The sequence below is a fragment of the Chiloscyllium plagiosum genome, chromosome 17 (assembly GCF_004010195.1).
Source record: "Chiloscyllium plagiosum isolate BGI_BamShark_2017 chromosome 17, ASM401019v2, whole genome shotgun sequence".
NCBI lineage: Eukaryota > Metazoa > Chordata > Chondrichthyes > Orectolobiformes > Hemiscylliidae > Chiloscyllium > Chiloscyllium plagiosum.
The window spans coordinates 59,390,093-59,417,954 of NC_057726.1; the positions used below are offsets into that span (position 1 = coordinate 59,390,093).

Sequence of the window (27,862 nt, forward strand, 5' to 3'; positions counted from 1 at the left end):
CAAAGAATTATCTAAGTGTGTTCTACTCAGTACAGTCTGATTCTTCATTCAGCAGCACATGTATCCATGGTCCACTAGAGGGCAGTAAGTCAGCTTTAACAGAAAACTTGCAGAAATAATCCAAAACCTGTGCATATAATATTTCAGTGAGATGAACTGTAATTTATATTTAATATCAGTGTAGCAGTGTTCCATGAGTGTACTTTAAGTCCCATAGGTGTTAGAGTTATGCATTTGAGTGCTAACACAGACGAATACACAAGGTTAATGCAGATTCCAGCTCCAGTGAATTGTTCACTTCATAAATGCCAAAGGATGAGGATATAAGCAGATGCCTTTCCCTCCACCGCAAAAGGAAAGACTATTTCTGCAACTCTAAAAGTTTATTCAAATTTTCCATGGACTACAAACATTTCCTGCTTCCCAACTATTTTAACTGATATTCTGGAGTTTCTTCAAGATCAAATAAAAAAATCTTCATCCCAATAGCTCTTATAACATCCACAATCAAAATCAAAGCTTGAAAAGATCCTGCTTTGTTCTGATAGATAGAGCTGCAAATCATGCAGTTCAATAGATGTTCGGTCAGTCGGATATAGCAACCAGCAAATATTGAAACCTGTCCACAAGCAGTGTCACCTTTGGATAACCAGATCAAAGCTAACCACTTTATCAAGCTGCACTAGGAGGGACTAAATATAAGGCCTACTGAGAGTTTTTACCCAAACACATTGCTAAGGATAAGATTTACAAAGTCGAAGGATTCCTCCTTACCAACTTGTGGATAAACGTCATCATCATTATTCCATTTTTAATATCAGAGCATTGCTGAAATTCCTCAGCTTCAACTTTTATTTCAGCTGATTGACCTATTTTATTTATCTCTGGATTGGCTTACCGAGCCTCAAATAGAGATTTATTTAACATTTCCTTTGGATTATCCAAATCCACAAGAAAGTTTCAGATATCTGTCTGTGGTGACCTCCAAAGAACTTGGTCACTACACATGATCGAAAAATTCCTGGAACCTTTTCCTCTACCTGCTCTGTCACCTCGACTTCACTGGGCCTTCCGTGAAGATTGGGAAGCTACTAACTTTCAATTCAATCAAATCATTCTTCAGGAGGTCACCACAATCTACAGGCAAATTAAGGACTATCCTTATAGTTACTGTTCCTGACATTAGGTCAAACTCCAGGTGCACCTGTTACAAAGGTATAGGTATTTACCCTCACTTATGCCATTCATTAAAATCTTAACATTCTGGTAACTTAAGAATTTGAGTGGCTTCCAGCAATCTGTACAAAGTTATCCCACCTTATGATATAGGAAACATTTGAGGCTTCAAACATCATTTCAACTTTCAGCACCTTCCTTTCTGGCTTGAGAAGATCCTGGACTATTCCAAGCTGTTCTTGCCTCTCCGTTTCACATTCTCTCGTTCTTGGCTTTGACAAAAAACTGGGTTGGGTTCATAGACTGTAAGGTGGCACAGTGGTTAGCACTGTTGCCTCATAGCGCCAGGGACCAGGTTCGATTCCCAGCCTTGGGTGATTGCCCGAGTGGAGTTTGTCCATTCTCCCCGAGTCTGCATGGGTTCCTCCCATAGTCCAAAGATGCGCAGGTTAGATGAATTAGCTGTGCTAATTGCCCATAGCATTCAGGTATGTGTATTTGTTAGGGAATGGATCTGAGTGGTATACTCTTTGGAGGGTCGGGTTGACTTTTTGGGCCAAATGGCCTCTTTCCACACTGTAGGGATTCTGTGAGATATAGTAACAGAAGTAGTTGAGTCTGTCCACCATTCGATGAGATTATGGTTGAATTAACCATCCTCAAATCCACTCTCCTGCCTTTTCTCTCTCATTCCTCTTTATATCACAGTCTTTTTCCCTCACTTTAAGTTCTAGCTGTAACTTAAATTCGCTTCCTTCTTGTCTAAATTGATCTTTGCTTTCCTTTCTCCTCTCAAAAGAATTCTGCTTTTAAGGTTTATTTTTCCATTTCAAGTTGCTTCATCTGTAATTGAACACTCCCATCTCAATTAAATTATCATTTGGTTTGCTTTGTCCTCTTCCAATTTCAAATATTGTGCTATTCCCTCAATTATATCCATTTTCCAAATTTCTTTAAAACGATGAAGCACATGCAGTTCTATGATGTAGGAATGGTTTTTTTTAAGGGTCTATTTGTTTTTTTCCTTTGTTTCCTCCATCTCTCATGAAAGGAATTGATGTTTTATACAGAAATTACATTTGAAAAAAAATCATACCAACTCATGTCAATTTGGACTTTTATGGTATTCTTTAGTCAGTTGGATTTAATAAATGGCAAAGCCAAAACCTCACTTTTTCTGAACAAAGATCAGGGAATCTTATTGAGGCCTGAACAAGGTCTCAAAGTGATCATTGGTCTTACACAACATGCAATAGCTTTTCTGAAGTGCAGAAAGTGAACTGACTAATGAGCTCATTTACAATAATGCAGAGTACACACCTGCTGGTAAACTCTCTGCATGTCAGTATGCAGCTGTGTATTGCTATACTTTGTTTTAAGTAGTCCCAAATGGGGTAGTTTTGTTATTATGAAGGCCATGTAGAACACATCCCCAAAAAGCACCATGTGCTTGATCCAACCTCTTGATCAAAATATTACCATCATTTTCAATGCTTATTATCTGTAAGAGACTTTTGCACAAGTCATCAAGGAGACTGAAATGAAGGAAAATCCACAAGTTGTGCCATGGCTATAACATTGTTCAAGCAAGAAACAAATAGTAAATGCTTGGAATGTGGTGGCAGTAATATAATTAAGTATGGGAGGTGTGTGGTGTAAGATAGGATGCATAGAAAGATCCCAAAGCCTATAGATCATAGTGCGCGTTAAACACCATGAATCATGGGAATGCCCTTCATTGATTAGGTGCCCCATGGGATTGTGTATACAAAGTAAGGGGGAAGGACATAATTACCATGCTGTATATGAAGGTATTCAGGATCTCCACACAATTTTGAATTTAATATATTTGAACATATAGTGACTGGAGTCAACACTAATTAAGGAAGCTTACCACCATCTTCTCAAGGGTAACTGGGGGTGAGCAATAAATGCTGGCCCAACCAGCATAGCTCATATAACCTGTATGAACATAAACAGAAAAAAAAAGTCCTCATCTCTGTCTGAAATGCAATGGCCCTTTATTTTTAAATTGCATCCTTTGGCTCCAATCTCGCTTGTAGGAGCATAACCCCCCCGCCACCGACTGACCTTGGATGAAAACTCGGGAGGCAGGCAGAATTCAGGCAAGTGGAAGATGTTTATTCAAGCAGAAACTGGTTAAGGCAGGGAAAGGATCATCCTCAATTATTCACTTAGGCTCAGATTGGAAGAAAGATCAATAACACACTAACTTTACAGTAAAAAAGTGTTTTTATATATTTTGAGTTAGTGATCACATACAACGTGGTCACTATGTCCTTTCCCCTTACTTTGTATACCCAATCCCATGGGGCACCTAATCAATGATGGGTATTCCCATGATCTCATGTTGTTTAACAGGCACTATGATCTATAGGTCTTGGCATCTTTCTATGCATCCTATTCATTCACATTCCAAAGTTAACTGCTACACTCATTCCAGTCTCTCAGGTTAGCTTATCTCTAAGGACAGTTTGAATTCTGTTATTCATTGTATTTCATTTTATCAAACTCAATTACTCTTATATTTTCCACTGTCCTAATTATATGTGTAAAAAGAAATACAAAAGACAGGTAGTTTCAACTTACTTGCTATAAGGTTTATAATATGCACATCTGTTATAAAGTTATACTGTGTAAAATTATACAGCTATTCTTACTGTCAGGATTCTGTAATTAATGGGTCATGAACAATCTATCTTGAAGACATTTCCTAAAGCTAGCTAGCTTCACAGAGGTCTAAATGCTTTTTCTTTAATACTTTCATTAAGAGTTGTATATATACACACACACACCTATTTTATGTTTCAAACTACCCCTATGATTCTGAAACCTTTATCTAGAACCTGTTTTTTAATATTCTGAGTAACTTTAAAAATAACTATTTTCTACAAACTAACCTTAGATGTTGTTCTGATAGCCGCTTGGGGAGTTGACTGGGCTGTGTCCTGTACCTGTTTTATTCATTCACTGTGTTATGGACCAGGCCAGACTCTCTCAAAACATTTCAAGAAAGTAGCTCCAGATCCTAACTTTGCTAGTTGTTTTAAGCAGGTGTATAGTGGATATTCTAGGAGTGATGCAGCTGACCCACCCACTTAGTTTTAAACAAAACAGAATTTATTTGCAAGATTACCGAATAAAACACAAACAAAACACAATACAGAATAACAACTATCCGAAAACCAACAGACTATCCCAACTTAATGATGTTGTTCCAAATACTTGCAACAGTCCCTATAAACACCCCTTGGCAAAAAAGGAAAAATCAAACACAGGGTCGTACGGGAGAAATGTCAGAGAGAGGGAAGATCAGCATGAACCTGCTTCTTTGGGTCCAGCAGCTTCACAACTCTGCCTGCTAAAATCAAACCAAGCCAGAAAAAAGCTGAGCTGGGAGAATTGTCCACTCATCTTTCATTATACAAGTGTTCTATTTTAAACTTGAAACCCTTTTGTCCGAGGCAGTATCTGTTAGTTATAAGCAAATTGGTCCTAAAACGCTTCAAATCCAGACCTCCCGGAGTCTCTGGGTTTATGACCCCCTCTGAAAAAAAGCAAGAACAACACAACCTTGTTAAAGGAGCAGCATCATCACAACTGGGACAATTATTCTAACATTAATGAAAACCAAGATTAGTCACATGCTCTTATCAAAACTTTCTGGAATGGCATACTCATGACCTTGGTGTAACTCTGTTCAAAGGTGCTGTGTGTCTTTTAATTAAAGGCTAGCACGGACGTTTCGTCTTATTTGCCTCCTATCAGCCATCTTGTGTTTTAGAGCTTGGACAGGCTGCCTTTTTATTTGTCGGCCATTTTATCTGAGCAGACATGGGCCATTTTGTTATAACTTGTACAGTGCACCCCTACATCATCCATATTGGGAAACATTCTCTTAGTAGGTAGGGGCTTTACTCAATGAAATTTAGAAGAATGACAGATAATCTTATTAAAATATAAAAGATTCTGAGTGGAATTCACAAATATATGCTGAGAGGATGCTTGCTCTTTTGGGGTAATTTAGAAGAATAAGACTTTTTTTTAAAAAAAACTGTGCCTGAAAGGCTGTGGTGACGTGGTAGTGTCTCTACCTCTGAGACAGGTGGGCCAGGTTCAAATCCCACCTGCTCCAGAAGTGTATCATAACGTTTCTCAAGAGGCTGATTAGAAAGTATCTTAAAAATAAGATCTCCCATTTAAGGTGGAGAGGAGGTGGAATTTATTTCTCTTAAATGATTCTGAATCTTTAGAACTCTCTTTCACAGACTGCACTGGAGGCAGACAACTTTAAAAATGTTTTTTTCGATACTGGTTCATGCAGAACAGAACTGACTAAAAAATAATGTTCCTCGACTACAGGGTGCAGACTCAATGGTGCCAACTCTTAACAAAGTGCCTGATGAAACTGCTTGTGCAATGATGCAACCAGGAAGTGAAAAATTGAACTCTATGTTAAAAAGGTGAATGTGACTTTCATTGAGAAGCCAGGCCATTTAAAAAATACTTTTATTCTGAATTGTGAAAATTCAAATTCACAGTTATTCCAAACCATTTTATGGCTGTGACAAACACATGCTGCATCACTGAATATACACAAGACTGATTTACTCAGATTTTTGCTCTTTAAAAGGAGTCATGAGTTATGAGGTTATGATAATAGGCAGGAAAATGAAGTTAAGGCCACAACCAAATCAGCCATGATCGCACTGAATGGCAGAGCATGTTAGAGGACTTGAATGGCCTTGTACTACTTTCATTTCTTTTGATCGTATGACTTAATGGCCTTACATTAAATAGAAAAGTAGGTCAAATGTTTCCTGAAATAAATTGTTAGGAGTTTCTTCTACGATGAAAAACATGTACAGTTGCACTGGTTTAACATTTTAAGAGATTACTAATGAAGTTTATACCGAAATACAATAGCATCCTCTTTGATGAAAATTTTGACCCGAGAAATCAAAAAGCAGCAAATAAGTAAATATGTGCAATGTTGAATTAACAGCCAAGTACCAGTCCCTCCTGGTACTCTGAACCTGCTATTTTTTTAGCGAGATTAATGAAGTTACATTTTGAAAGTTACTAATAAAAAGTATATCTGGAGTCTAGCATACATCTAACATTAAATCACAGTCTTGTGGCAAATTTACAGAGCATGCAAATTCAAAGTGAATGTTTCGGTTTGTGATAAATGTAGAACATCTCTCCAGTGTTGCTAATTTTCAGAAATGCAGATTCACATAATCATTTCTATTGTTTAAGTATACTGTAAACTTCTCTCATTACAAGTAGAACGTGAAGTACAGTAAGTTGTCCACTGAAATCTTCAGATTAAAGGGGTGTAATAGTTATGGACAGACATGGAAAATTTAGTGAAATCAAAACCTTACATGTAAATTTTTAGAACGTTTACTGGTGGCTATAGCATCAATGTTGATAACCAACTAATCGTGACTGCCAAATAAAGATAATATTCTTCTAGATGAAGATGTTGACACAGATCTATAATCATTGACAAACTCTGTTATTCAAACACTAATTAAAGTAACCTGCATGTCTTTGTCATAGCCATAAAATGGTTTGGAATAAATGTGAATTTGAATTTTCACAATTCAGAATAAAAGCATTCTTTAAATGGCCTGGCTTCTCAATGAAAGTCACGTTCACCTTTTTAACATAGAGTTCAATTTTTCATTTCCTGGTTGCATCATTGCACAAGCAGTTTCATCAGATACTGTGATAAGAGTTGGCATCTTCGAGGAGAAAGTGAGGTCTGCAGATGCTGGAGAGCAAAGTTGAAACTTTATTGCTGGAACAGCACAGCAGGTCAGGCAGCATCCAGGAAACAGGAGATTCGACGTTTCGGGCACAGGCCCTACTTCAGGAATGAGCAGAGAGCGTTCAGCAGGAGAAGATAAAAGGTAGGGAGGAGGGACTTGGAGGAGGGGCGTTGGAAATGTGATAGGTGGAAAGAGGTCAAGGTGAGGGTGATAGGTCGGAGTAGGATGGAGGCGGAGAGGACAAGAAGAAGACTGCAGGTCAGGAAGCCCGGCACCGCCTTCCTGACCTGCAGTCTTCTTCTTGACCTCTCCGCCTCCACCCTACTCCGACCTATCACCCTCACCTTGACCTCTTTCCACCTATCACATTTCCAACGCCCCTCCTCCAAGTCCCTCCTCCCTACCTTTTATCTTCTCCTGCTGAACACTCTCTGCTCATTCCTGAAGAAGGGCATGTGCCCGAAACATCGAATCTTCTGTTCCCTAGATGCTGCCTGACCTGCTGTGCTGTTCCAGCAATAAATTTTCAACTTTGATCTCCAGCATCTGCAGATCTCACTTTCTCCTCGAAGATTTCAACCTACTGCGAATCCTCTTACAAGGATGCCTTCCTTGAAGAAGCTCTCTGCCTCTCTCTACAAAGATTTCAGTGAGTCCCTCTCTCACTGCACACCCCAGGTCATCCCCCTCCTCCAAGTCCCTCCTCCAAGTCCCTCCTCCCTACCTTTTATCTTCTCCTGCTGAACACTCTCTGCTCATTCCTGAAGAAGGGCCTGTGCCCGAAACGTCGAATCTCCTGTTCCCTGGATGCTGCCTGACCTGCTGTGCTGTTCCAGCAATAAAGTTTCAACTAAGAGTTGGCACCATTGAGTCTGCACCCTGTAGTCAAGGAACATTATGTTTTAGTCAGTTCTGTTCTGCATGAACCAGTATCGAAAAAAACATTTTTAAAGTTGTCTGCCATACAGTCACTTACCTAACACCCTGACGTCCTAACCTTATTTATCTTACACACTTACTTTGCACAGGTACTGTCAGTGTGACTGTCATGTTGGACATTTAAATAACAAAACATGGCAGCTACTGGTATGAAATGCGAGCATGGTTGGACATCTCCCTCCTATTCTGAACTAATCAAATTTAAAGAATGCTCCATATTGCTGGAGGAACCCTCATCGGAATCTCCTGTCAGAAACAGAGCTCTTTCTCAACATAAAAAAGTGAGCAGTTTGGGAACTGGAGTGTGATTTGCCACCTTGGAATTATTTTCTAAATAGTTCTGTGCTGCATAGACTGGTCCTGAAATAAACTATTTTTCTTTAGGGTTCAATGCTATACAGTATCTGTAGTTGAGAAACTACAGCAACTTTAATTTTGTTTAAAGATTTGTCTGCTGTACTGTATTTGAGGTACTTGCTCTATAAACTTCATTCTTAAAAATGGTTTTCTGCAAGCAAGAAACCCCCTCCTTGCTTCACTATTCTTCACTTAAGCTAGTTTTGATTCTAGGTTATTTCATTTCCTGGACACAAAGTGAAATTGCTTGTTTGCGTGAAAAATGCTTCACTGCATCTTTCTACAAATAAGGAACAGGAGCCATTTTAAAGCCATTGACAGAGCAGACAGTGTAGTGGAGCAATAAGGCCCTTTTACGACATGATTTAGTACTGCAAAGTTCTTTCACATGAGTTGGAAACACCCAGCAAGTAGCGGTAATGATCTGCTGTTTGTAGAAATCAAGGAAAGTCATCAACCCAAAATTGAAACTGGCAGAATAAAGTTGATATCACTAGAGGCCTGGGGCTCCTCCTTATGACATTTGGAACAATCCATGATAATGGCAAAAAAAAAATCAAACCCAGGTATCTTGAAGTGCTGGCAAGGTGACATCCTAGATCTAGGATTGTGGCTTATCCGACATTCCACATGCCCACCTTCCAGCAGTTTTCCTGTAAGCCTCGATTCATTTACTGAACTAAAAGCAGCATCATGGAGAACTTGGAAAGACCCTGGGGATTCTCGGTAAAATCCACTATTAGGTTCTTCTAGGGGACGGTCACCCAAGAAAAAGCATAGTCATACAGAATGAACACGGTAAGAACTCACAGTCAGAACTTAAATGTTGGTCAGGATGGTTTGTTTGTTTAAAGATGTGTGCCTGACTACCTAACAGTAGGATGTCTGGGATGCATCTAGTACTGATACAGGACCAGCTGATAAAATCCTTGCCCAGTTAAGAGAGTCATTGAAAAAGATGGGTACTTAGCAGAGCAAATTTTCCAATGTTGATGAGATGAGGCCTTTTTGGAAATGCATGTTCCAGTGAATATCCATTTCATAGGGAAGATGGCACCATAATTTATAGTTGCCAAAGACTGCCTAACTCTTTTGCTTGGTGAGAATGCTGGGCGTTTTAAGTTTAAGCTCTTGATGGTGTATTAGTCCAAGATGCCTCAAGCATTGACGGGTCACTCCAAGGAACAGTCGCTGTATACCATCCTTGCCTAGATGTCTCAAGCATTTCTGAAGATGATCAACTCTTAAAAAATCTAGTGGGAAAAATGAAAATAAATATTTTTGGCATAAATTTAAGGCTGTGATGATTTCAGCTATTCATTCCATTAATTGCACTAGCAACTTGCTATTGCATGCTGCTTTTAATTCAAAGCCAGCAGGGTCTTCAAACAATCCTCAATATCCACAGCAACATCAAGATCTTCACCTAAATCAAAATGCCCATTACCCAGGCTTTAAATCACTCAAAGCCACATCCAGGATGTCCTCAAGCACTTACAAAGACATTAAACATCTCCACAATGACTTTCTGAGCAATATCCGGCCTTATCAACCACCTCAGAACCCATCAGCTGGATTGGAAGCAAATTATCTCTGAGCCACTGGGACTACTTAACAGAGACTGGTGTACATTATTTAATTTGAACTCATGCAGTATTTCTCTTATATTCAGGGACAAATTTATTTTGCAAGATTTTCTCCTAGAAATGCAGAGTGTTGTGCGTGTATAGTTTGGTATTTAACTTATTTAACAGCTTTTGACTGGAGCAAACAGTCTTGCAGGAAACTTGATTCAATAATAAACCAATAAGGAATGATACGTCACTTAATGCCAATCCATTTAAAATGTTGCAGTTTCTAGGAATAACTATAACATTAAGTGAGGACTTCAAGCAAAATATCACTGAACTGGTACTGCAGTTACATGAATATTTCTCTGAGAGAGAAAACAAAGAGCCGGGTTCACTACCCTTCCTCAAATTTTCCTGAAATTCCCAAATCATAAGAAGAATTAACCATGAAAGAAGAGAACCTATGTAATTAGCGGCCGCTCAAGTTCGATTTGATCAAAAGAAATTGGCAGATTTTTGGGTCCAAAACACAGTATCCTCAGCAATCACAGAGCTGTCAAGGATTGTGTTGCTGTTCACCCCACAAAGTACTGAGAGTCATAGAGATGTACAGCACAGAAACAGACCTTTAAGTCTAACTCGTCCATGCCTACCAGGCAGCCTAATCTAGTCCCATTTGCCAGCACTTGGCCCATAAAACCTCTAAACCCTTCCTGTTCATTTACCCACCCAGATGCCTTTTTAAATGTTGTAATTATACTAGCTTCCACCATTTCCTCTGGCAGCTCATTCCACACACGCACCACCCTTTGTGCGAAAACGTTGCCCTAAGACATTTTAAATTTTTCTCCTCTCACCCTAAATCAATGCCCTCCAGTTCTAGATACCCCCGCCACCGGGAAAAGACCTTGTCTATTTTCCCAACCATGTCCCTCCTGATTTTATAGACCTCAATAAGACCACCTCCAGCCTCTGATGCTCCAGGGAAAATAGTCCCAGCTTATTCAGCCTCTCCCTACAGCTCAAACCTTTCAAACCTGGCAACATCCTTGTAAATCTTTTCTGAACCCTTTCAAGTTTCACAACATCCTTAAGGAGGGAGATAAGAGTTGCACACAATATTCTTAAAGTGGCTTAACCAATGTCCTGTACAGCCGCAACATGACCTCCCAACTCCTGGGGTACTCAATACTCTGACCAGTAAAGGAAAGCATGCAAACGCCTTCCTCACTATCCTATCCACCTGGGACTCCATATTTGAGGAGGTATGAACCTGCACTCTAAGGTCTCTTTGTTCAGCAACACTCCCAAGGACCTTACAATTAAGTGTATAAGTCCTGCTAAGATTTGCTTTCCCAAAATGCAGCACCTCGCATTTATCTAAACTCCATCTGCCACTTCTCAGCCCATTGGCCCATCTGATCAAGATCCTGTTGTAATCTGAGGTAACCTTCTTCACTGTTCACTACACCTTCAATTTTGGTGTCATCTGCAAGCTTACTTACTTTACCTCCCATGTTCACATCCAAATCATTTACATGAATGATGAAAAGCAATGGACCCAGCACCGATCCTTGTGGCATGCCACTGGTCACAGGCCTCCAGTCTGGAAAGCAAAGGCTCCACTACCACCACCTGTCTTCTACCTGTGAGCCAGTTCTGTATCCAAATGGCTAGTTCTCTTTGTATTCCATCTGATCTAACCCTGCTAACCAGTCTAACATGAGGTACCTTGTCAAACACCTTACTGAAGTCCATTTAGATCACATCCTCTGCTCTGCCCTCATCAATCCTCTTTGTTACTTCTTCATAAAACTCATGAGACATGATATTGCATGCACAAAGCAATGTAGACTATCCCTAATCAGTCCTTGCCTATCCAAATAAATGTAAATCCTGTCCCTCAGGATACTCTCCAACAAGACAATCCATTGACAATAATACATAAAAATATTCATATAGACAAATGTTTATATGTAATTAAAATATCTATGAAACCTGTGATCGTTAGGATAGTTAAGAAAGAAAATGCAATAAGAAATTACTGTTATGTTAAGTGTCAGGTGGATATCTATCTATTACTATTAAGTCTATTTATTGCCCTGTAATATTTTACCGGGTATAACTTAAATACAGCTCATATCTGCTTCAGTAATTGAAATGAATGATTTTGCCATAGTAGTTTTTTTTTGAAAATTTACCTCCTGATCCATGATTTTGGAAGATCATGTTCATAATGCTTCCTTCCAAAAGAATGAATCTGTACCACCCAGATTTGCACTGATTGCATAAGTTGAACTGATACACTTTGGCTAGCAATAGTTTTTATCGTTCTACAAAAAAGTAAAAACTCTGTTGGTCGTAAATGGTGGCGGTTGGTGATTTCATATACATTTTCTGATTATTCAGAGGATCTTCATATTTTAAAAAAAGGAAGCGAGAATTTTCTAGACAATTACCCCAGGATGGCTGAATACATACCCTCTGCATTGTCACCATATCCAATATCACTGAAAATGAAAACATTTACCTTGAAATTTCAACAGACTATCTTTGTATGAAACCTGAAATATAGATTGCTAATAAATAGTCTTTTCATTGTCACCACAAACCGGAACAGTAAAGGAGAAGCCTGGTTTTATCCAAACACACAATTTCTTGTGTCAGCATCACAGACTAACAGATAATTTTTAAAATATTGATGGACTATGTATGTGGTTAACAATGCGATAATGACTAGATAACCTGTTTTTTTTGTGATGCTGACTAGGCCACCAGGGATAACTCATCTGCTAGTGCCATGGGGTCTTTCTCATCCACTTTAAGAGGCAAATGAGGCCTTGGTTTAACATCTCATCGAAAAGAAAACATATCCAACATTGCAGTATTCCTGCAGTGATGCACTGGACTGTCAACATTGATTTTTATGCACTCAAGCTTAGAGTAGGACTTGAACCTCGGACCTTGTGGTTCAGAGGCAAGAGGGCTATCACAACTATGCCACAGCTCACACTGGTATTATTAAAACAGGCCAATGATACCGAATCTACAGTACTGACCTCTACCACAATTAGGATTAGCTTACATGCTTTAGATAAGAGATACTCTTGGTCTCCACTACATCATGCTGCAGAGTGACCCATTTAGACAAAGTGTGAATTCATTGAAAGCACTAACAGAGATGAGATTAACGGTACAAACAGAACCTGTAGGTTATTAATTCTGAATAATTGTATGAGAACAAAAATAATTTGAGAAACACTACTGTAATGGATAGAGCAACAGACCAGAATTTAATTCCTGTCATTGATTGCAGCTTTTGAAATGTTGTTTTGAAGGAAAGTATTAACTTTATTAAAAGTGACAGCACTGAATTGTGTTAAACTGTAGTCCATCTCAGTGTTATGAAACAGGTGCAACAATGGGGGAAGCAATCTTTCATTTACTTCTCTCTCCTACAAAGTCACTAGAAAACAGTCATTCAAGCTCATATTCAATCTATTATGCACCAAATAATTTTTAAAATTATTATATTGATTGCCTTTTTCATTTCAGACTCAATGTAAGAAGAAACATCCTAATCTGAATGGGTTACTCGCAATCAGCTGGACACTACTGTGTTCGTGTTTTCCTTCAACAATACTCTTGTAATCAAGCTTTCTGACAAAAACAATTGTAAACCCTCAGTGAAAATTGGCAGGATCTTAGACTAGGGTTTCAGGCTCCTTCCTGGAAAGCTGGGTAACGACTACTCTGCTGGTATTATTCTGCAGAGAAACGAGGGAAGAGGAAAAAGATCAGTTTGGCTGGGGTACTTAATTTTCGCCAATTCACTTGCAAGTTGAAGGCATGATAAGGCATTGTTACTGCGATGCCTGTGTAATCAGTAAAGGTTAGATCTGTAGTCATGTCATCTAGATGGTAGCAGCACATGTCTATACTGACTTTCCAAACTCAACTGAGAGATGGGGTACAAAGAAGTTGCAATGATCCTGAGGTCCACTTTCAGAATGACACTCGCTTTTCCTCAGAGGACAGCAGCATTTTCCTCTATACAATAAACGAAAAGACAAGAGTGGTGCTCACATGTAGGGCTGAATGTGAGACATTCAGAACAATTTTTTTTATCCGTGTTTATATACACAAAGTGTCTGTGCAGAATAGAAAATATAGCTATGCACACCATCAACAATTATAATGGTCGTTTGCGTTCCCCAACCTCCCTTCTTGGAACTGCATCATTGACCCTTCGCCACCTTCAACTCAAAGATGTTGCTGAGGCTCTTATTTCCCCTGAAAGCTACTCAGTTCCATTTCATCTTTTCTCCTCTTCTGTGTAAACAAGGAGCTGAATGGATAAAGTTTGGCCTTTGCCCGGAAGCGCTGTCCAGCAATCTCAATCTCATAATCACCACGATTGACAAAGTCTGGGTTCACCACCAGTTTAGCTCCAGTACCTTCTTCATATTGGTGAACAAAGCCCAGGCATACATGGCGAGCCAATGTGTAACTATAAGCGCTACTAGTTGTCATGCCAACATAGTGCCCATTTCTGTATATAGGTTCTCCCCACCAAGGCCAAAGGTCAAGGTCAGTGTCATGATCATCCAGGATAAACATGGTAAACCGACGGCAAACTCCCTCCTGCCTTTGTTGCAACAGAGCATCACGGCCAATAAAATCAGTCCCCTACAATTAAACAAAGAGAAGGTTAACCCATAAAAACAGAAAACCCTCGGACACAATACGAGCAGCGTTACTTTCTGCCCAAAGTAACATATGTGACTTGATATGTAGATTTCAGAACCATTATTGTCCACTGCTCCATATAAATCAATTTACATGAGTCTCCACAAATAGATTATATTCAAACCCATCCATTAAGACACAGGACTCCTTTTCAATCTCCCAGTCATCTCACAACCCCATCCACTCAGCCTTTCCACTGCCTTTTCTTTGACAGAGTGTATCAGCAGATATAAAATGAGCAAGAGCAAAAAGGGTGAGATTGAGGGGGAGCAGAGCAAGAAAGGAAGGTAAATATAGAAAACGTATTGGTGCATGCGCGCACACAAACACACACACGTGCACGCGCACACGTAACTCCACTCTTCCACCCATGTCACTTTGCAAAATTGAATATATGGTTTCCTCTTTAATATGAATTCTTCCCAGTTAAACTCCAAACACACAAGCACCTTATCAAACTTTACTCGGAATTCACGTCCACACTCCAGTGGTGTTGAAAATGTGTCCAGGTCTTGACCCCAAAAGGCGAAGAACTTTTCGATACGTAGGCTGCGCAGTGCATAGTACCCAGCATTCCGGATTCCATATTTCTGCCCCACATTCATAATTTCATTGTAGACATGAAGAGCATACTGAAAAAGGAGCAGCAGAGTCAAAGACATGACAGTTTATCCATCAGCCTGGTTACTGCAATGTCCTATATGTGCTCAGGTTTGTTGAAGCTACTTTCCAGTAGTTCACACAAGTGGTTTTCAATCTGTGTGAACCTGGCCAAGTAGAGCTGCCAGCAGCATAAACATTTGGCAGGCAGAACACTACAGTCAAATCCTGAGAGTTCCTAAAGTAAAACATCTAACCACCAGGGGGATTCATTGGAGATCAGTCAGGCACATTCCTGGCTGATTTTAACTCTCTCCAGCTCAAAGCATGGAATCTAAGAACAGCAGTGCTTCTAATGCCAGCTCAGTGGAAATTGACAGCACAGATCTTAGTTGAACTGCTTTGCAATGCTTTGCCCATTACACATTTCATCATCTTATTTCAAATATGCTAGACCTATACAGTATACTTAAGGAAGAACTGTGGCAAATTTCCAAGTCAGGGTGTTAAGTAAATGAAGGAGGGGAATCTCCTATTCTATTTGCTGGTACACTCTTGTCAAAGAAAGTAGGAAAAAGGCAGTGTTCCTGCCTTTGACCTTCTCAGTTGTGATTGTGGGTTTGGAAGGTGCTGTCTAAGCTGTCTTGATGAATTTCTGTAATGCACTTGTAGCTGCTGCTGAATGTCACAGCTGGAGGGAGTGAATATGAATGTGCTGCGAATTAAGCAGGCTACTTTCTCCTGGGTGGTATCCAGCTTCTTGAATGTTGTTGGGAGTCAATTTCATCCAGGCAAGTGGGAATGTTCCGTCAGACTCCTTGATTGTGCCTTGTCAATGGTAGACAGGCTCTGGAGATGAGACTGGATTAGTGGGGCTGGAAGAGCACAGCAGTTCAGGCAGCATCTAAGGAGCAGCGAAATCGACGTTTCGGGCAAAAGCTCTTCATCAGGAATAAAGGAAGGCCCTAAAGGAGCCTTCCACCTCCATCAAAGTTTTACTTGCACATCCACTAATATCATTTATTGTTATCTGATGCGGTCTCCTCTACATTGGGGAGACTGGGCGCCTCCTAGCAGAGCGCTTTAGGGAACATCTCCGGGACACCCGCACCAATCAACCACACCGCCCCGTAGCCCAACATTTCCACTCCCCCTCCCACTCTGCCGAGGACATGGAGGTCCTGGGCCTCCTTCACCACCACTCCCTCACCACTTATCTCTCCACGCTTCAGGCTCACTGCCTTTATTCCTGATGAAGGGCTTTTGCCCGAAACGTCGATTTCGCTGCTCCTTGGATGCTGCCTGCACTGCTGTGCTCTTCCAGCACCACTAATCCAGAATCTGGTTTCTAACATCTGCAGTCATTGTTTTTACCTCTGGAGATGAGTCACTCACTGCAGAATTCCGAGCCTCTTGTAGCTGCAGTATTTATTTGGCGAGATTGGTTAAGTTTCTGGTCAATGGTAATCTTCAGGATGTTTACAATGGAGGAATTCAGTGGTAGCAATGACACCAAATGCCAAGGGGAGTTGGTCATTGCTTGGCACTTGTGGGGACCGAATGTCACCTGCCACGTGTCAGTCCAAATCTGGATATTGTCCAGGTATTACTGCAATTTGGATATGGACTGCTTAGTATCTTAGGAACCACAAATGGTGCTAGACATAGTGCAACAATCAGCAAACATCTCCACTTCACAGCTGAAGGTGGTTGGGTTTAAGACAGGATTTTCTGCAGGTATTTTCTGGAATGAAATGATGGACCTATAACCATCACAACCAGCTTCCTGTGTGCCAGGTATATCTCCAACCAGTGGAGAGATTTCCCTCACCAATTCCCAATAACTCCAGTTTTGCTGGGGGGGGGGGGGCTTGATGCCATACTTGGTCAAATGGGATTTTGATGTTAAGGTCTATCCATTCTCACCTCACCTCTGGAATTCAGCTCTTTTGTCCATATTTGAACTAAGGCTGTAACCAGGATAGTGCCCCTTGCAGAACCCAAGCTGAGCATCAGTGAGCAGGTTTATTGTTAACCAACTGCTACTTGTTGGAACCATTGATAAAGTCTTTGACCACACTTTACCGTTGATCAAGATTCAACTGATGGGATGCTAAGTGGCTGGGTTGGATTTGTCTTGCTGTATATGTCCAGGACACATCTGGATACTTTTCTATATTGCCAGTAGATGCCAGTGTTGTAGCTGAACTGCAACCATTTGGCCACTATCAGTGGTTCCCCTGAACATAACTAATTGAGAAACCTAAATTTAAGCACGTTACACATCTGTTATAATGGAGAATTTCATACAACTAACACAAAATTCAAGATCAGTTAATGAATTGGGCAATAAACACAATTTCAGTGCAATACTCACCTCGATGGGGATGTACAGCATGAAGCCAGGCTCTCCTGTATGTGTCATACTCATCACCCGGATGCCATTAGCGTAACCGACACTCATCTCCTGTTAATTGGAGACGCATAGTAAATATCAACTCATCAATCCTCTCAGTATACAGAGTACATTCAACTCCATCCCCCACAAGTATGTGGACTCACGCACGCATACACACACCCTCTTCTCTCCAAAACAAACAAAAACATACATCCTCACCACCTGGGTAAATATCTGCAACCGACCAAACAAAAAATCAGTGATATTGCTCTTTAGTTCAGTATAACAGATTTGAACGAAACAGGATCTGTGTAGCCATTTGATAAAATGAAATCACCATCCACCACTGTTCTATGGACTGGGACTAATTGATTACTGGTATCACCACATCCTTTCTCTCAATATTGGTGAATGTTATTCACTGAACAGACAGAGAATAGAGTGTGACAGGAGAGTGTAGAATCCGAGTCAGAGGAATAGTGAAAAAAACATCCATCAAACAACTCTTGCCCTCTTTTAGGAGCAATAAATTCTGCCACGATTGAACTGGACATTGCAGGTCCATTCCTATTGTGAGTGGCTCTCAATCCAGCAGGAATTCTCATGAAATTACTGCTGTCAATTTTCCTAGCTACGTTTCTGATGCCCAGATATGAGAAATCCCAGTATCAATAATCTTACAGGAACAGGAATCTGCAACAATGCAGACGAGACTTTCCCCAGTCCCCCGTTTCTGCTAGAACTAGATAGAAACAAGACAACTGCTTTGAGAGATCACTGGATGTCCGCAAAACACTTGTAAAAGCACAGAGGTAAACTTAGGAAGATTATTTCCATCAAAATAAGCACACCAAACATTATAGAAATCAAAGGTGAAGCCTCCTGTTTCTTAAATCACTAAGTCAAGGAGAAAGTGGATGGATATTGACATGACCAACTGGAATTTCTTGTTGTTGCTCACTAAGAAGGGTACCATGCAGGTTATTGTGGAACACAGATCAGTCTGAGGAAGTCCCTCTACCACAGGATATCCGACAATTACTAGGATGACACATTTGTAATTTCATATGTATAAGGTACACAATGGTTCTGAGCTGACAATACAATACAATTCTGTAAGGACTGTTCTGAAGAAGAGTCATTGGACTCAAAATGTTAACTATTTATCTCTCCACACATTACCAGATGAGACCTGCTGACTTTCTCCAGCACTTAATGCTATTATTTCAGATTTCCAGCAGCTGCACTACTTTGTTTTCAAAACAATTCCATAACCCACCTTACAGAATAATGAGGGAAAGTGATCTGGAGTCATTGGCACATAAGACAATTCGGAAAGGACATCCATTGCACGGGGACCAATCAAATTCAATGCTAATGGAAAAGAAAAACGAAGTTTTTTAAAAAACATGACATTGTTTGATTAATCCCACACAGATACCCCAATTCTCTTTCAGATGTATTGCTTTCAATTTGTGCAAGGTGATCAACGTGCAGCATTATGTATGCCTGAGAATATCAAAATAATTGTATGCTTTTACAGATCTTAACCTTCAGGATTTAATGCAATGTGGAATGAATAAAGAAATACCAACAGTTATGACTGTTGGAGGACAATCACTTCAGTCCCAGAAAGCCAAATGTTGGAGTTCCACAGTTCTAGGTCCAACTAACTTCAGCTTCTTCCATTATTGACCTTCCCTCCATCAAAAGTTAGAACATGCATAGATGCTTAGTGCTATGCGTAACTCCTCAGCTACTGAAACAGTCCATGTCTATAAACAGAAAGACTTGGTCAAGGTTTAGATTTGGGCTGACAAATGGCAAGTGGCATTCACACCACAAATGCACTAAGTGATGACAACTTCCAACAAGCGAGAATCTAATCACCACTCCATGACATTCAAAGGCATCACCATTGTTGAATCCCCAGCTAGCAATGTTTTAGGGATTACCATTGTTCAAAAACTGAACTAGATTAGCCATATAAATACAGTAACTAAAAGAGTTGGGAAGCTGGGAACTCTGCAGCAAGTAGTCCACACAGACTATGTAGAGGGAAATTGTTCCCATGAGTGGAAAGGTTGAGAATCAGAGAACACAGATTTAAGGTGACTGGCAAAAAGAAGGCTAAAGAAAAAATGCATGCAGCCACAGGCACTTTTCGAAATCATGGGAGATATTGCAAAATGCAGATGGTCTGGGAAAATCAAGTTGGTAGCACATTCCAAGAAAAAGAATTCACAGAGTGTCTCCGAGATGGTTCTTTGGAGTAGTGTGTGGTAGAGCCCACTACAGAACAGATGATTCTGAGTTGGTGATGTGAAATGAGACAGACTTGATTAATAAGCTTAAGGTGAAGGAACCCTGAAGGGACAGTGACCATAACATAATCAAATTCATCCTGCAGTTTGAAACAGAAAAGATGGAATCAGATGTAACGGTATTACAATTGAGTAAAGATAACTACAAAAACATGATGGAGTAGCTGGCCAAAGTTAACTGGAAGAGGAGCCCAGCAGGAAAGATGGTGCAGCAGCACCAGCAGGTGTTTCTGGGAGTAATTCAGGAAGCACAGCAGAAATTCATCCCAAGGAAGAAATGTAAGGAAGGAGAATGAGGCAACCATGACTGACAAGGCAAGTCAGGGACAGCATAAAAGCAAAAGAAAAAGCATACAAAATGATGGAGATTGATGGGAAGCAAGAGGATTGGGAAACTTTTAAAAACCAGCAGTGGACAACTAAACAAAAGGGAGAAGATGAAATATGAGGGCAAGCTAGCCAATATAAAGGGAAATTGCAAGAGTTCTTTTAGATATCTAAAAAGTGAGAGAGAGGTAAAAGTAGTCGTTGGACTGCTGTAGTAGTAGTATGGAAACAAAACACTGAGGAACACGATTAGTTCTTTGAGTCTATGTTCACACTGCAAGATAACCTGTAGTACACCAGAACTTCAAGACAGTTAGGGTGTAGAGCTGAGAGCAGCAACCAAGACTAAGGAGAAAAGGTGCTGTGGAAGCTGAAAAGGTCTGAAGGTGGATAGGTCACCTCGACATGATAGACTGTACCCCAGGGTTCAGGAGGAAACAGCTGAGGAGATTGTAGAGGCATTGGTGGCCATCTTTCTGGACTCACTGAGTCAGTGAAGGTCCCAGAGGATTGGAAATGGCTAACACCCTTGATTAAGTAGGGAGGGAGACAGAAGACAGGAAATTATAGGCTGATCACCTGACCTTAATTGTTGGTAAGACTTCAGAGTACATTATTAAGGATGCGATTGCAGAGTACTTGGAAAATGCACGACAAAATAGGATAGAGTTAGCACAGCGTCTTCAGTGAGGAAGGTCATGCCTGACAACGTTAGAATTCTTTCAGGAGGTAACGAGCAAGTTGGACAAAGGAGAGCCTGTGGACATAGAGTCATAAAGATGTACCTGTTTGGATTTCCAGAAGGCTTTTGACAAGGTGCCGCACAGGAGGCTGCTAAATAAGGTAAGAGCCCATGGTGTTCATGGCAAGGTAATGGCATGGATCGAGGATTGACTGACTGGCAGAAAGCAGAATAGAGATAAAGGAGTCTTTTTCAGGATGGCAGCTGGTAACTAGTGGATCTCTGCAGGGGTTAGTGTAAGGACCACAACAATTGACATTATACATTAACAATCTGGACAAAAGAACTGAAGGCATTGTTGCTAAGTTTGCCGATGACACTGAGATAGATGGAGGGTCAGGTGGTGTTGAGGAGGCTGAAAGGTTACAGAAGGACTTGGACAGGCTTGTAGGGTCAGCAAAGACGTAGCTGAAACACAGTGTGCGAGGTTATGCACTTAGGAAGGAAGAATAGAGGCACGGTGTATATTCGGATTGGGGACAGACTTTGGAAATCTGAAGCATAAAGGTGCTTAGGAGCCTTCGTTCAGGAGTCTCTTCAGGTTACTATGCAGGTTCGGCTGGCGGTGAGGAAGGCAACTGCAGTGTTCGTATGCATTTTGAGAGGGCTAGAATACAAAGATGTGTGCGTGTGTGTGTGTAGAATGGGGTTCTTCTTGGGGGTACACAAGAATGATCCTGGGAATGAAGGACTTGTTATATGAGAAGCAGTTGAGTACTGTGAGTTTATACTCAATGGAGTTGAGTAGGGATCTCATTGAAACTTACAGAACTTCAGTTAAAGTTGATCTGGAGAAGATGATTCCTCTAGTAGGAAAGACTAGGACCTGAGTGCACAGCCTCAGAGTGAACAGATGACCCTTTAGAATGGAGATAAGGAGGAAATTCTTCAGCCAGAGGTTGGCAGATCTATGGAAGTCATTGTTGCAGAAAGCTGCGGAGGCCAAGTCATTGAGTATATTTAAGACAGAGATAGTTAGGTTCTTGACTGGTCAAGGGATCAAAGGTTAGAGGGAGAAGGCAGGAAAAGGGGGTTGAGAAACATTTCTGCCATGACTAAATGGCAGAGCAGATTCAACTGATAAACGGCCTCATTCTGCTATAATATCTTAGGGTCAAATGACAGCAACTATACCAAGCTTAAAACAGTCAATCACTGGCCATCACAAAACATGCCGTGTAACAGGTCCCAAGATGCTTGGTGGAATCTGGAACTTTGCTGCTTGATTATATTACTTTGTCAATATGGAGAAGCAGGAACTTTAGATTTTATAACTACAGGATTATAGTGGAACAAGAAATAGTCCACAATCTGAAAAATCTGGATTAATTCCTAATGACTGGAGTTGACTATGTAATTGACTTCTAAAGCACTTGGCTATAACAACTGGTTAAGTCAACTCTTGGATCAACTAGATCTTTAATCGCCACAGACTCCTGCGCCTCATTAAAGAAAGAATACTATATCATTCACTCCAGCCTCAAATGCAACTACTAGACTCCCTTCAACTTCAAGAAGCTCCAGGAGAAAAGGCAAGTCACTAACTGAAAAAAAACGTACTTCAAGTTTGAGGAATTCCTTTCTCCTCAACTGCTCTGTTTATCTCTTCTTCAGTGTCAGGCACTCCAAAAAAATCAGTACTGTGCTGCGAAGTTACTGAGAACATTTCTTGCACGCCATTTTTAAACCTGGAAGCTGTCCATTCTGAAAACCACATCTATAAATCAGGAGGGAAATACCTGTCCTTAAATTAGTTTGGTGTAATTTATGCCTATAGGAACAGCCATATTAGATGTAGTATGCGACCCTAAGTGTGCAATACCTGTGTACTTCCAAGTAACATCCTCCAGCTGTAGCTGACTGTCATTAGGCATGTGCTGTTTGAGCCAGGACCAACAATGAACTTGCTGGTCTGTGGGTGAGATGATAAAGAAGCTGAGAAATGAAAAAAGTACATGTTAATCCCATCACCATTTATATGAGAGACAGCACATAAAAGGCTCGATCTTACTGTGGAGAAGATTGCCAACCCAACAACTCACCTCCCAACAACTCACTACTCGAAACGTGCGGAGAAAAGCTTCAGGACAAAGTTAATTAGATTTTAATTTCCTCGATACTTCCAACTCTAAGGAACCTCTGATTTGGGATTTTTTCTCTGTTATTTAAATGTCAGTCATTATAACTTTTCTTTGAAGCAACCTTCCTTCTCCTACTGCTACCAGTTGTGCAGGTCATTCACAAACCAGAAGATAAAATTGCTTTTATTGCAACACACTACACAGGAATTCTCTGCAAAATCAGAAGACATTTGAACTGGTACACACTTGATGGTACACTCTGGTACAGTACTGATATTATACTGCTACAGTACAACTGGTTTTGATCAACAAAACTGGGTAATAAATTAATGAAAATTTAAGTTTATTTGATATGTGACAACAAAGCCAAACATCATGATACATTAAACAATACAATGATACACTTTCATCTTTTTTTGGTGAGAGAGAGCTAAACTCTCTTCACATTAATTCAGCATCCCAATGACATCCAGTCTGGTTCTATAACGTCAAACATCACCACATAATTGACTGGAGTGTGACCAAGTAGCAAAGTAAGTTTGAAAGATCTAGCCACAGATGCACCCAGCTCAAAATAGAGTCTCCACTGACACCTTCATCTAGCAGGCAATGCCAGCATGGCAAGCAAGTTCTGCTAAAATTGCACAGTGGATCTTGGGGATCAGAGAAAATATCAACAGTCCCTGGGCATGCATTAGTCAAATACACCACTATTCCAACCTGCAGCCAATCTCTGAAAATTGACTGGATCTCATTAAACAAACTAGGATGAATTTCCCATCCTCAGAGTGCTGTGTCACATTTTACTTCTAACATCAAGCAAAAGTGTGTACATAAAACATTGCAAAGTGATTTACAAGAGCATTATCAAAGCAATTCACAACCCAAATATAATATATTCAGAAAGATAGTCAAAAAGTTGGGTCAAAAGAGGCAAGTTTAAAGAGAGTCTTATGAGAATAGACAGATTTTGACACACCTAATATTTCGGGAGTGAATTCCAGAGAACAGGTGGCTTCAGCTACCGATGAGCAGCAATTCAAAATAAGGAATTCTAAAGACTATAGAATTGGCAAAGTGCAGACATCAAACGATTGTGGCGTTAGAGTTGATGACACGGACAGAGCATTTTAAAACCAATGTATCACTCAAATAGGAGCTAAAAGCTATCAATGAGTCGGTGTAAGGGTGACTGGCACTTAGTGAGAATAAGGATGGGTCAGGAGAAGTCTGTGTGACTCCAAGTTTATGAAAGACAAAAGAGAAGATAGCAAGAAATGTCTTAAAGTAGTCAAGAAGCACGGATGAGGATTTCAGCAGTTGAGTGAGACTAAAGCAGAGCAGCAATTGTGGAACAAGGTCATTCAGCTTTAGACTGTTGCTAGGAAAAGGGAAGGAATTAATGGTGAGGGATCAGAACCGATGGCAGAAACAAACAAAGGTATCTGCACAGTATTTAAATGGAAGAAACTTTTGCTCATCAAGTACTAGATGTTAGATTTTTAAAATCTGATCATTTATAATCAGTAAGATCAAGAGAGTTAATGATGGGTTTTGTCAGCATGGCAAATATAGAGCTCAAGCAAGGCAAGAATTGTTTTTTTGAGAGATTTAACAACAGAAGATTTGGAGCAGAAACAGTCTCACTTTCTGCTAAAATTCTTTCAGTAAACATTGTTGCAGCTATTGTATATAAAGGAAGCTGTAATGATATTCTAATGCCAGGTCTTATTTTACAATGTATATACTGCCATGTGAGGAGCTTTGCTGCACTCCAGACAAAGAAGTGAATGGTACCTGCGTTTGTTGAGGCGCACAACGCTGCAGTCATTCTGATAGCCACCTCGGTCATTCAGCATTCCTGTGTGTACAATATGTCCCACAGGAACATCCAAGTCATTAGAGCAGAGGTGCTGCAGTATCTCAAGAGCCTGGCCACCTGAGGACTTAAGCAGAAAGTCTGATCAACACACAGGTACACACTGGAGAAAAAGACTCACTTTTAAACAGATGTGCATCTGATAAACTCCCAAGTTTTCCATTTAGCACCTAACTGAAAACTGCCAAACTTGTTAATGGTTACTGATGTTTTGAAATTATCAGACCTGTGCAACCAATCTTTCACATGTACCTTCTAATCACAGAATCCTTACAGTGTGGAAGGAGGCCATTTGGTCCATTAAGTCACACCAACCCTCCGTACAGGACTGCACCCAGACTTACTCCCGACCCTAACCCTGTAACCCTGCATTGCCCAAGGCTAATCCAACTAGCCAGCAAAACCTTGGACACTCAGGGCAAATCCACCTAACCTGCACATCATTGAACAATGGGAAGAAACTGTACCACCGGAAGAAATGCTTGCAGACATGGAGAGAATGTGCAAACCCCAACAACAGTTGCCTAAGGCTGGAATCAAACTCTGGTCCTCGGCACTGTGAGCCAGCAGTGCTAACCACAGCCTCCTGAAAGTACAGCTTGTTGCACTGATGCAAGATCCCTTTCTGATTGCTGCAATTCACTTAAAGAATCAGCTTCTTGTGTATGGTTTGTTTGTCCCTGTACAGTTAGGTTCAAGGCCTCTGCACAACTATGAAGCCACACAAAGGCAACAAAAGTTCTGGCCAACATCAATCTCTCAGCACCAGCAATAGAAACAGGTTAACTACAGTCACATCAGTATCACAAAAGGGTAAAGAAGTGACCACGAGCATATGCGGTGGGAAGTTCCTATTCATAAAGTGACTACCATCTTTACCCACATCAGTTGCTTCAAAGCAACGCACTGCATATAATGAGCATTCTCACACTTCTGGGATGTAATAAGAATCCACAGAGATAGGCCTCCTTAGTCACATAACTTGGATCTACACTTGATCAGTTGTACGTCATAGTCTGAAGAGGTTGCTCCTGTCCCAAAAAGAAAAAGGTGTGACACAAAGAAATCTACAAGTGAACAGAATGGCATGAAAAGATACTCAAAGACTTCAATTGTTTTTGTTTTGAGTAAGTTTTATCCCTCAAACTTAGTCTGGATTTAATGTTCTAAATTAAGGTTGACAATGAAAAATATCAATTCCACTCCATGGTCCTCAGGCAAATCCACTTACCGAAATGGACATCAAAGGAGAGGGAAGTGGATGAGTCAGGAAATCAAACAGCAGTTAGATTTCTCTGTGTCAGCAAATTTCTGAAATGAGTGAACACAGAGAAGCTAAGCTGGGGCATCTGAAAAGGATTTTTGAAGGATAGCTTATGTTCAAATAAGTTAAATGAACTCTCCAAGAAAAGGCCAGAGTGTAGAGATATAGTGGATATGACAAATGGTGTGCTGGTGGATTTTCAGAAGGTATTTGATCTGATTCCTTGTTCAAAGGAATTTAGGCACAGGTATTAAAGGGAATGTAAACTGCATGGATTAACACAGTCTTATCCAAAAAAAACTGATTGGCCACAGATATAGCTGCAAAAATATTGTTTTCACCATGTATTCTAATACTTGTGAAACATAGTTAAGGACATTCACACACACAGATTAACATTCATGTTCAATAACTTATTAAACACCAAAAAACCATTCTATACACCACGAAATAAACACTCATTTTTAAAAGACATACACTTTACTTTTCAACTTACTATTTTTCCATAGACATACAAAAAGTTGATGATAAATATACACGTGCCCTACTGAATAGCATCAATTTATTTATCATAAATGCAATTAGTCATATCTGAATTCTCAAATGGCTAACATACTGGGCAGGACCGTATTAAGAAATGAATGAAGATAGCCCCAGGCATAAAAAGATGTTTTTCAGCCTGGTGGAACAGGGCAGAGATTTGACAGTTTAGTGGAGTGAGCAGGTGGCTTGAAGAGGCAACTCAATTTTATAAAAAGTAAGGTCATGAGTCACACTACACCAGGTTAGAGTATAACAGGTTTATTTAAAATCCACAAGCTTTCAGAGCAGCATTCCGAAAGTTTGTGATTTTAAATAAACCTGTTGAACTCTTATCTGGTGTCATTTGACTTCTGACTTTGTCTATCCCAGTCCAACACCAACATCTCCACATCATGGCAAAAAGTAAAAATGGTTACGAGAAAGAAATGAAAACAGAAAGTACTGTAAAAAGACAATATCTGTGGAATAAGAAACAGTAAATGTTTCAAACCCAATATGACACTTTTTCTGAATACCTCACAAAGACATCATTAACAGTTAAGACCCTCAACAGAGTGAAAGAACAGAACAAGCCATGAGTGCACAGCTAGTTCTTTATTTAAAGTTAACACGTTTTGCTTTAAAGCTGGTTAATTAATAATGGGGCTTGTCATCTTGTTGAGTGCCATGAGATCAATTTTAATGTGGATTCCTGGATTATGCGATAGGCACCTTCGCCGTTCCCCGACTTAAGAGTTGCAGCTACTCTCCCTGCCCATGCTCCAAGGTGCAGCCACTTCTCCTTTTTGGACTCTCTCTCTCACTCTCTCATATCACTTTCCACTCCTGGATTTGATTTCCAGTTAAAATTCCAGATTAAATCTGAAACTGCAGCTCCAGTGTCTGAGGTCCAAATGGTTTTGAGGTGCTGGGGTATTTGCAATCCACAATTCTGTGCATCTTTCAAAGCTACTCCAGCCTCATTACTCTTCTCCCAAGCCCTCTCTCACAGCATGCACTTGGGAGCATTTAAATAAAACACAGACTGTAAAAGCCCTAGCTATACACTTCTGAACCATGAGGGCTCTCTCTTCAAAAATAGTGGATATAAACCTAGTTTCAGGTTTAATCT

The 27,862-nt window shown here is 40.3% G+C and overlaps 1 protein-coding gene across 1 annotated transcript in view; it reads right to left on the bottom strand.

Annotated features, from left to right (window-relative positions):
* Positions 1-13,114: 13,114 nt before the first annotated feature.
* pdpr (pyruvate dehydrogenase phosphatase regulatory subunit) overlaps positions 13,115-27,862 on the bottom strand; it is a 51,419-nt gene continuing 36,671 nt past the window's right edge. The window contains exons 13-18 of the mRNA XM_043707236.1: positions 24,863-25,011; positions 22,807-22,919; positions 18,871-18,965; positions 17,571-17,660; positions 15,043-15,225; positions 13,115-14,533 (exon numbers count right to left, since the gene is read on the bottom strand). Of these exons, the coding sequence (XP_043563171.1) occupies positions 14,129-14,533; positions 15,043-15,225; positions 17,571-17,660; positions 18,871-18,965; positions 22,807-22,919; positions 24,863-25,011 (1,035 nt within the window). The 3' untranslated portion in view covers positions 13,115-14,128. The remainder of the gene's footprint in view (positions 14,534-15,042; positions 15,226-17,570; positions 17,661-18,870; positions 18,966-22,806; positions 22,920-24,862; positions 25,012-27,862) is intronic.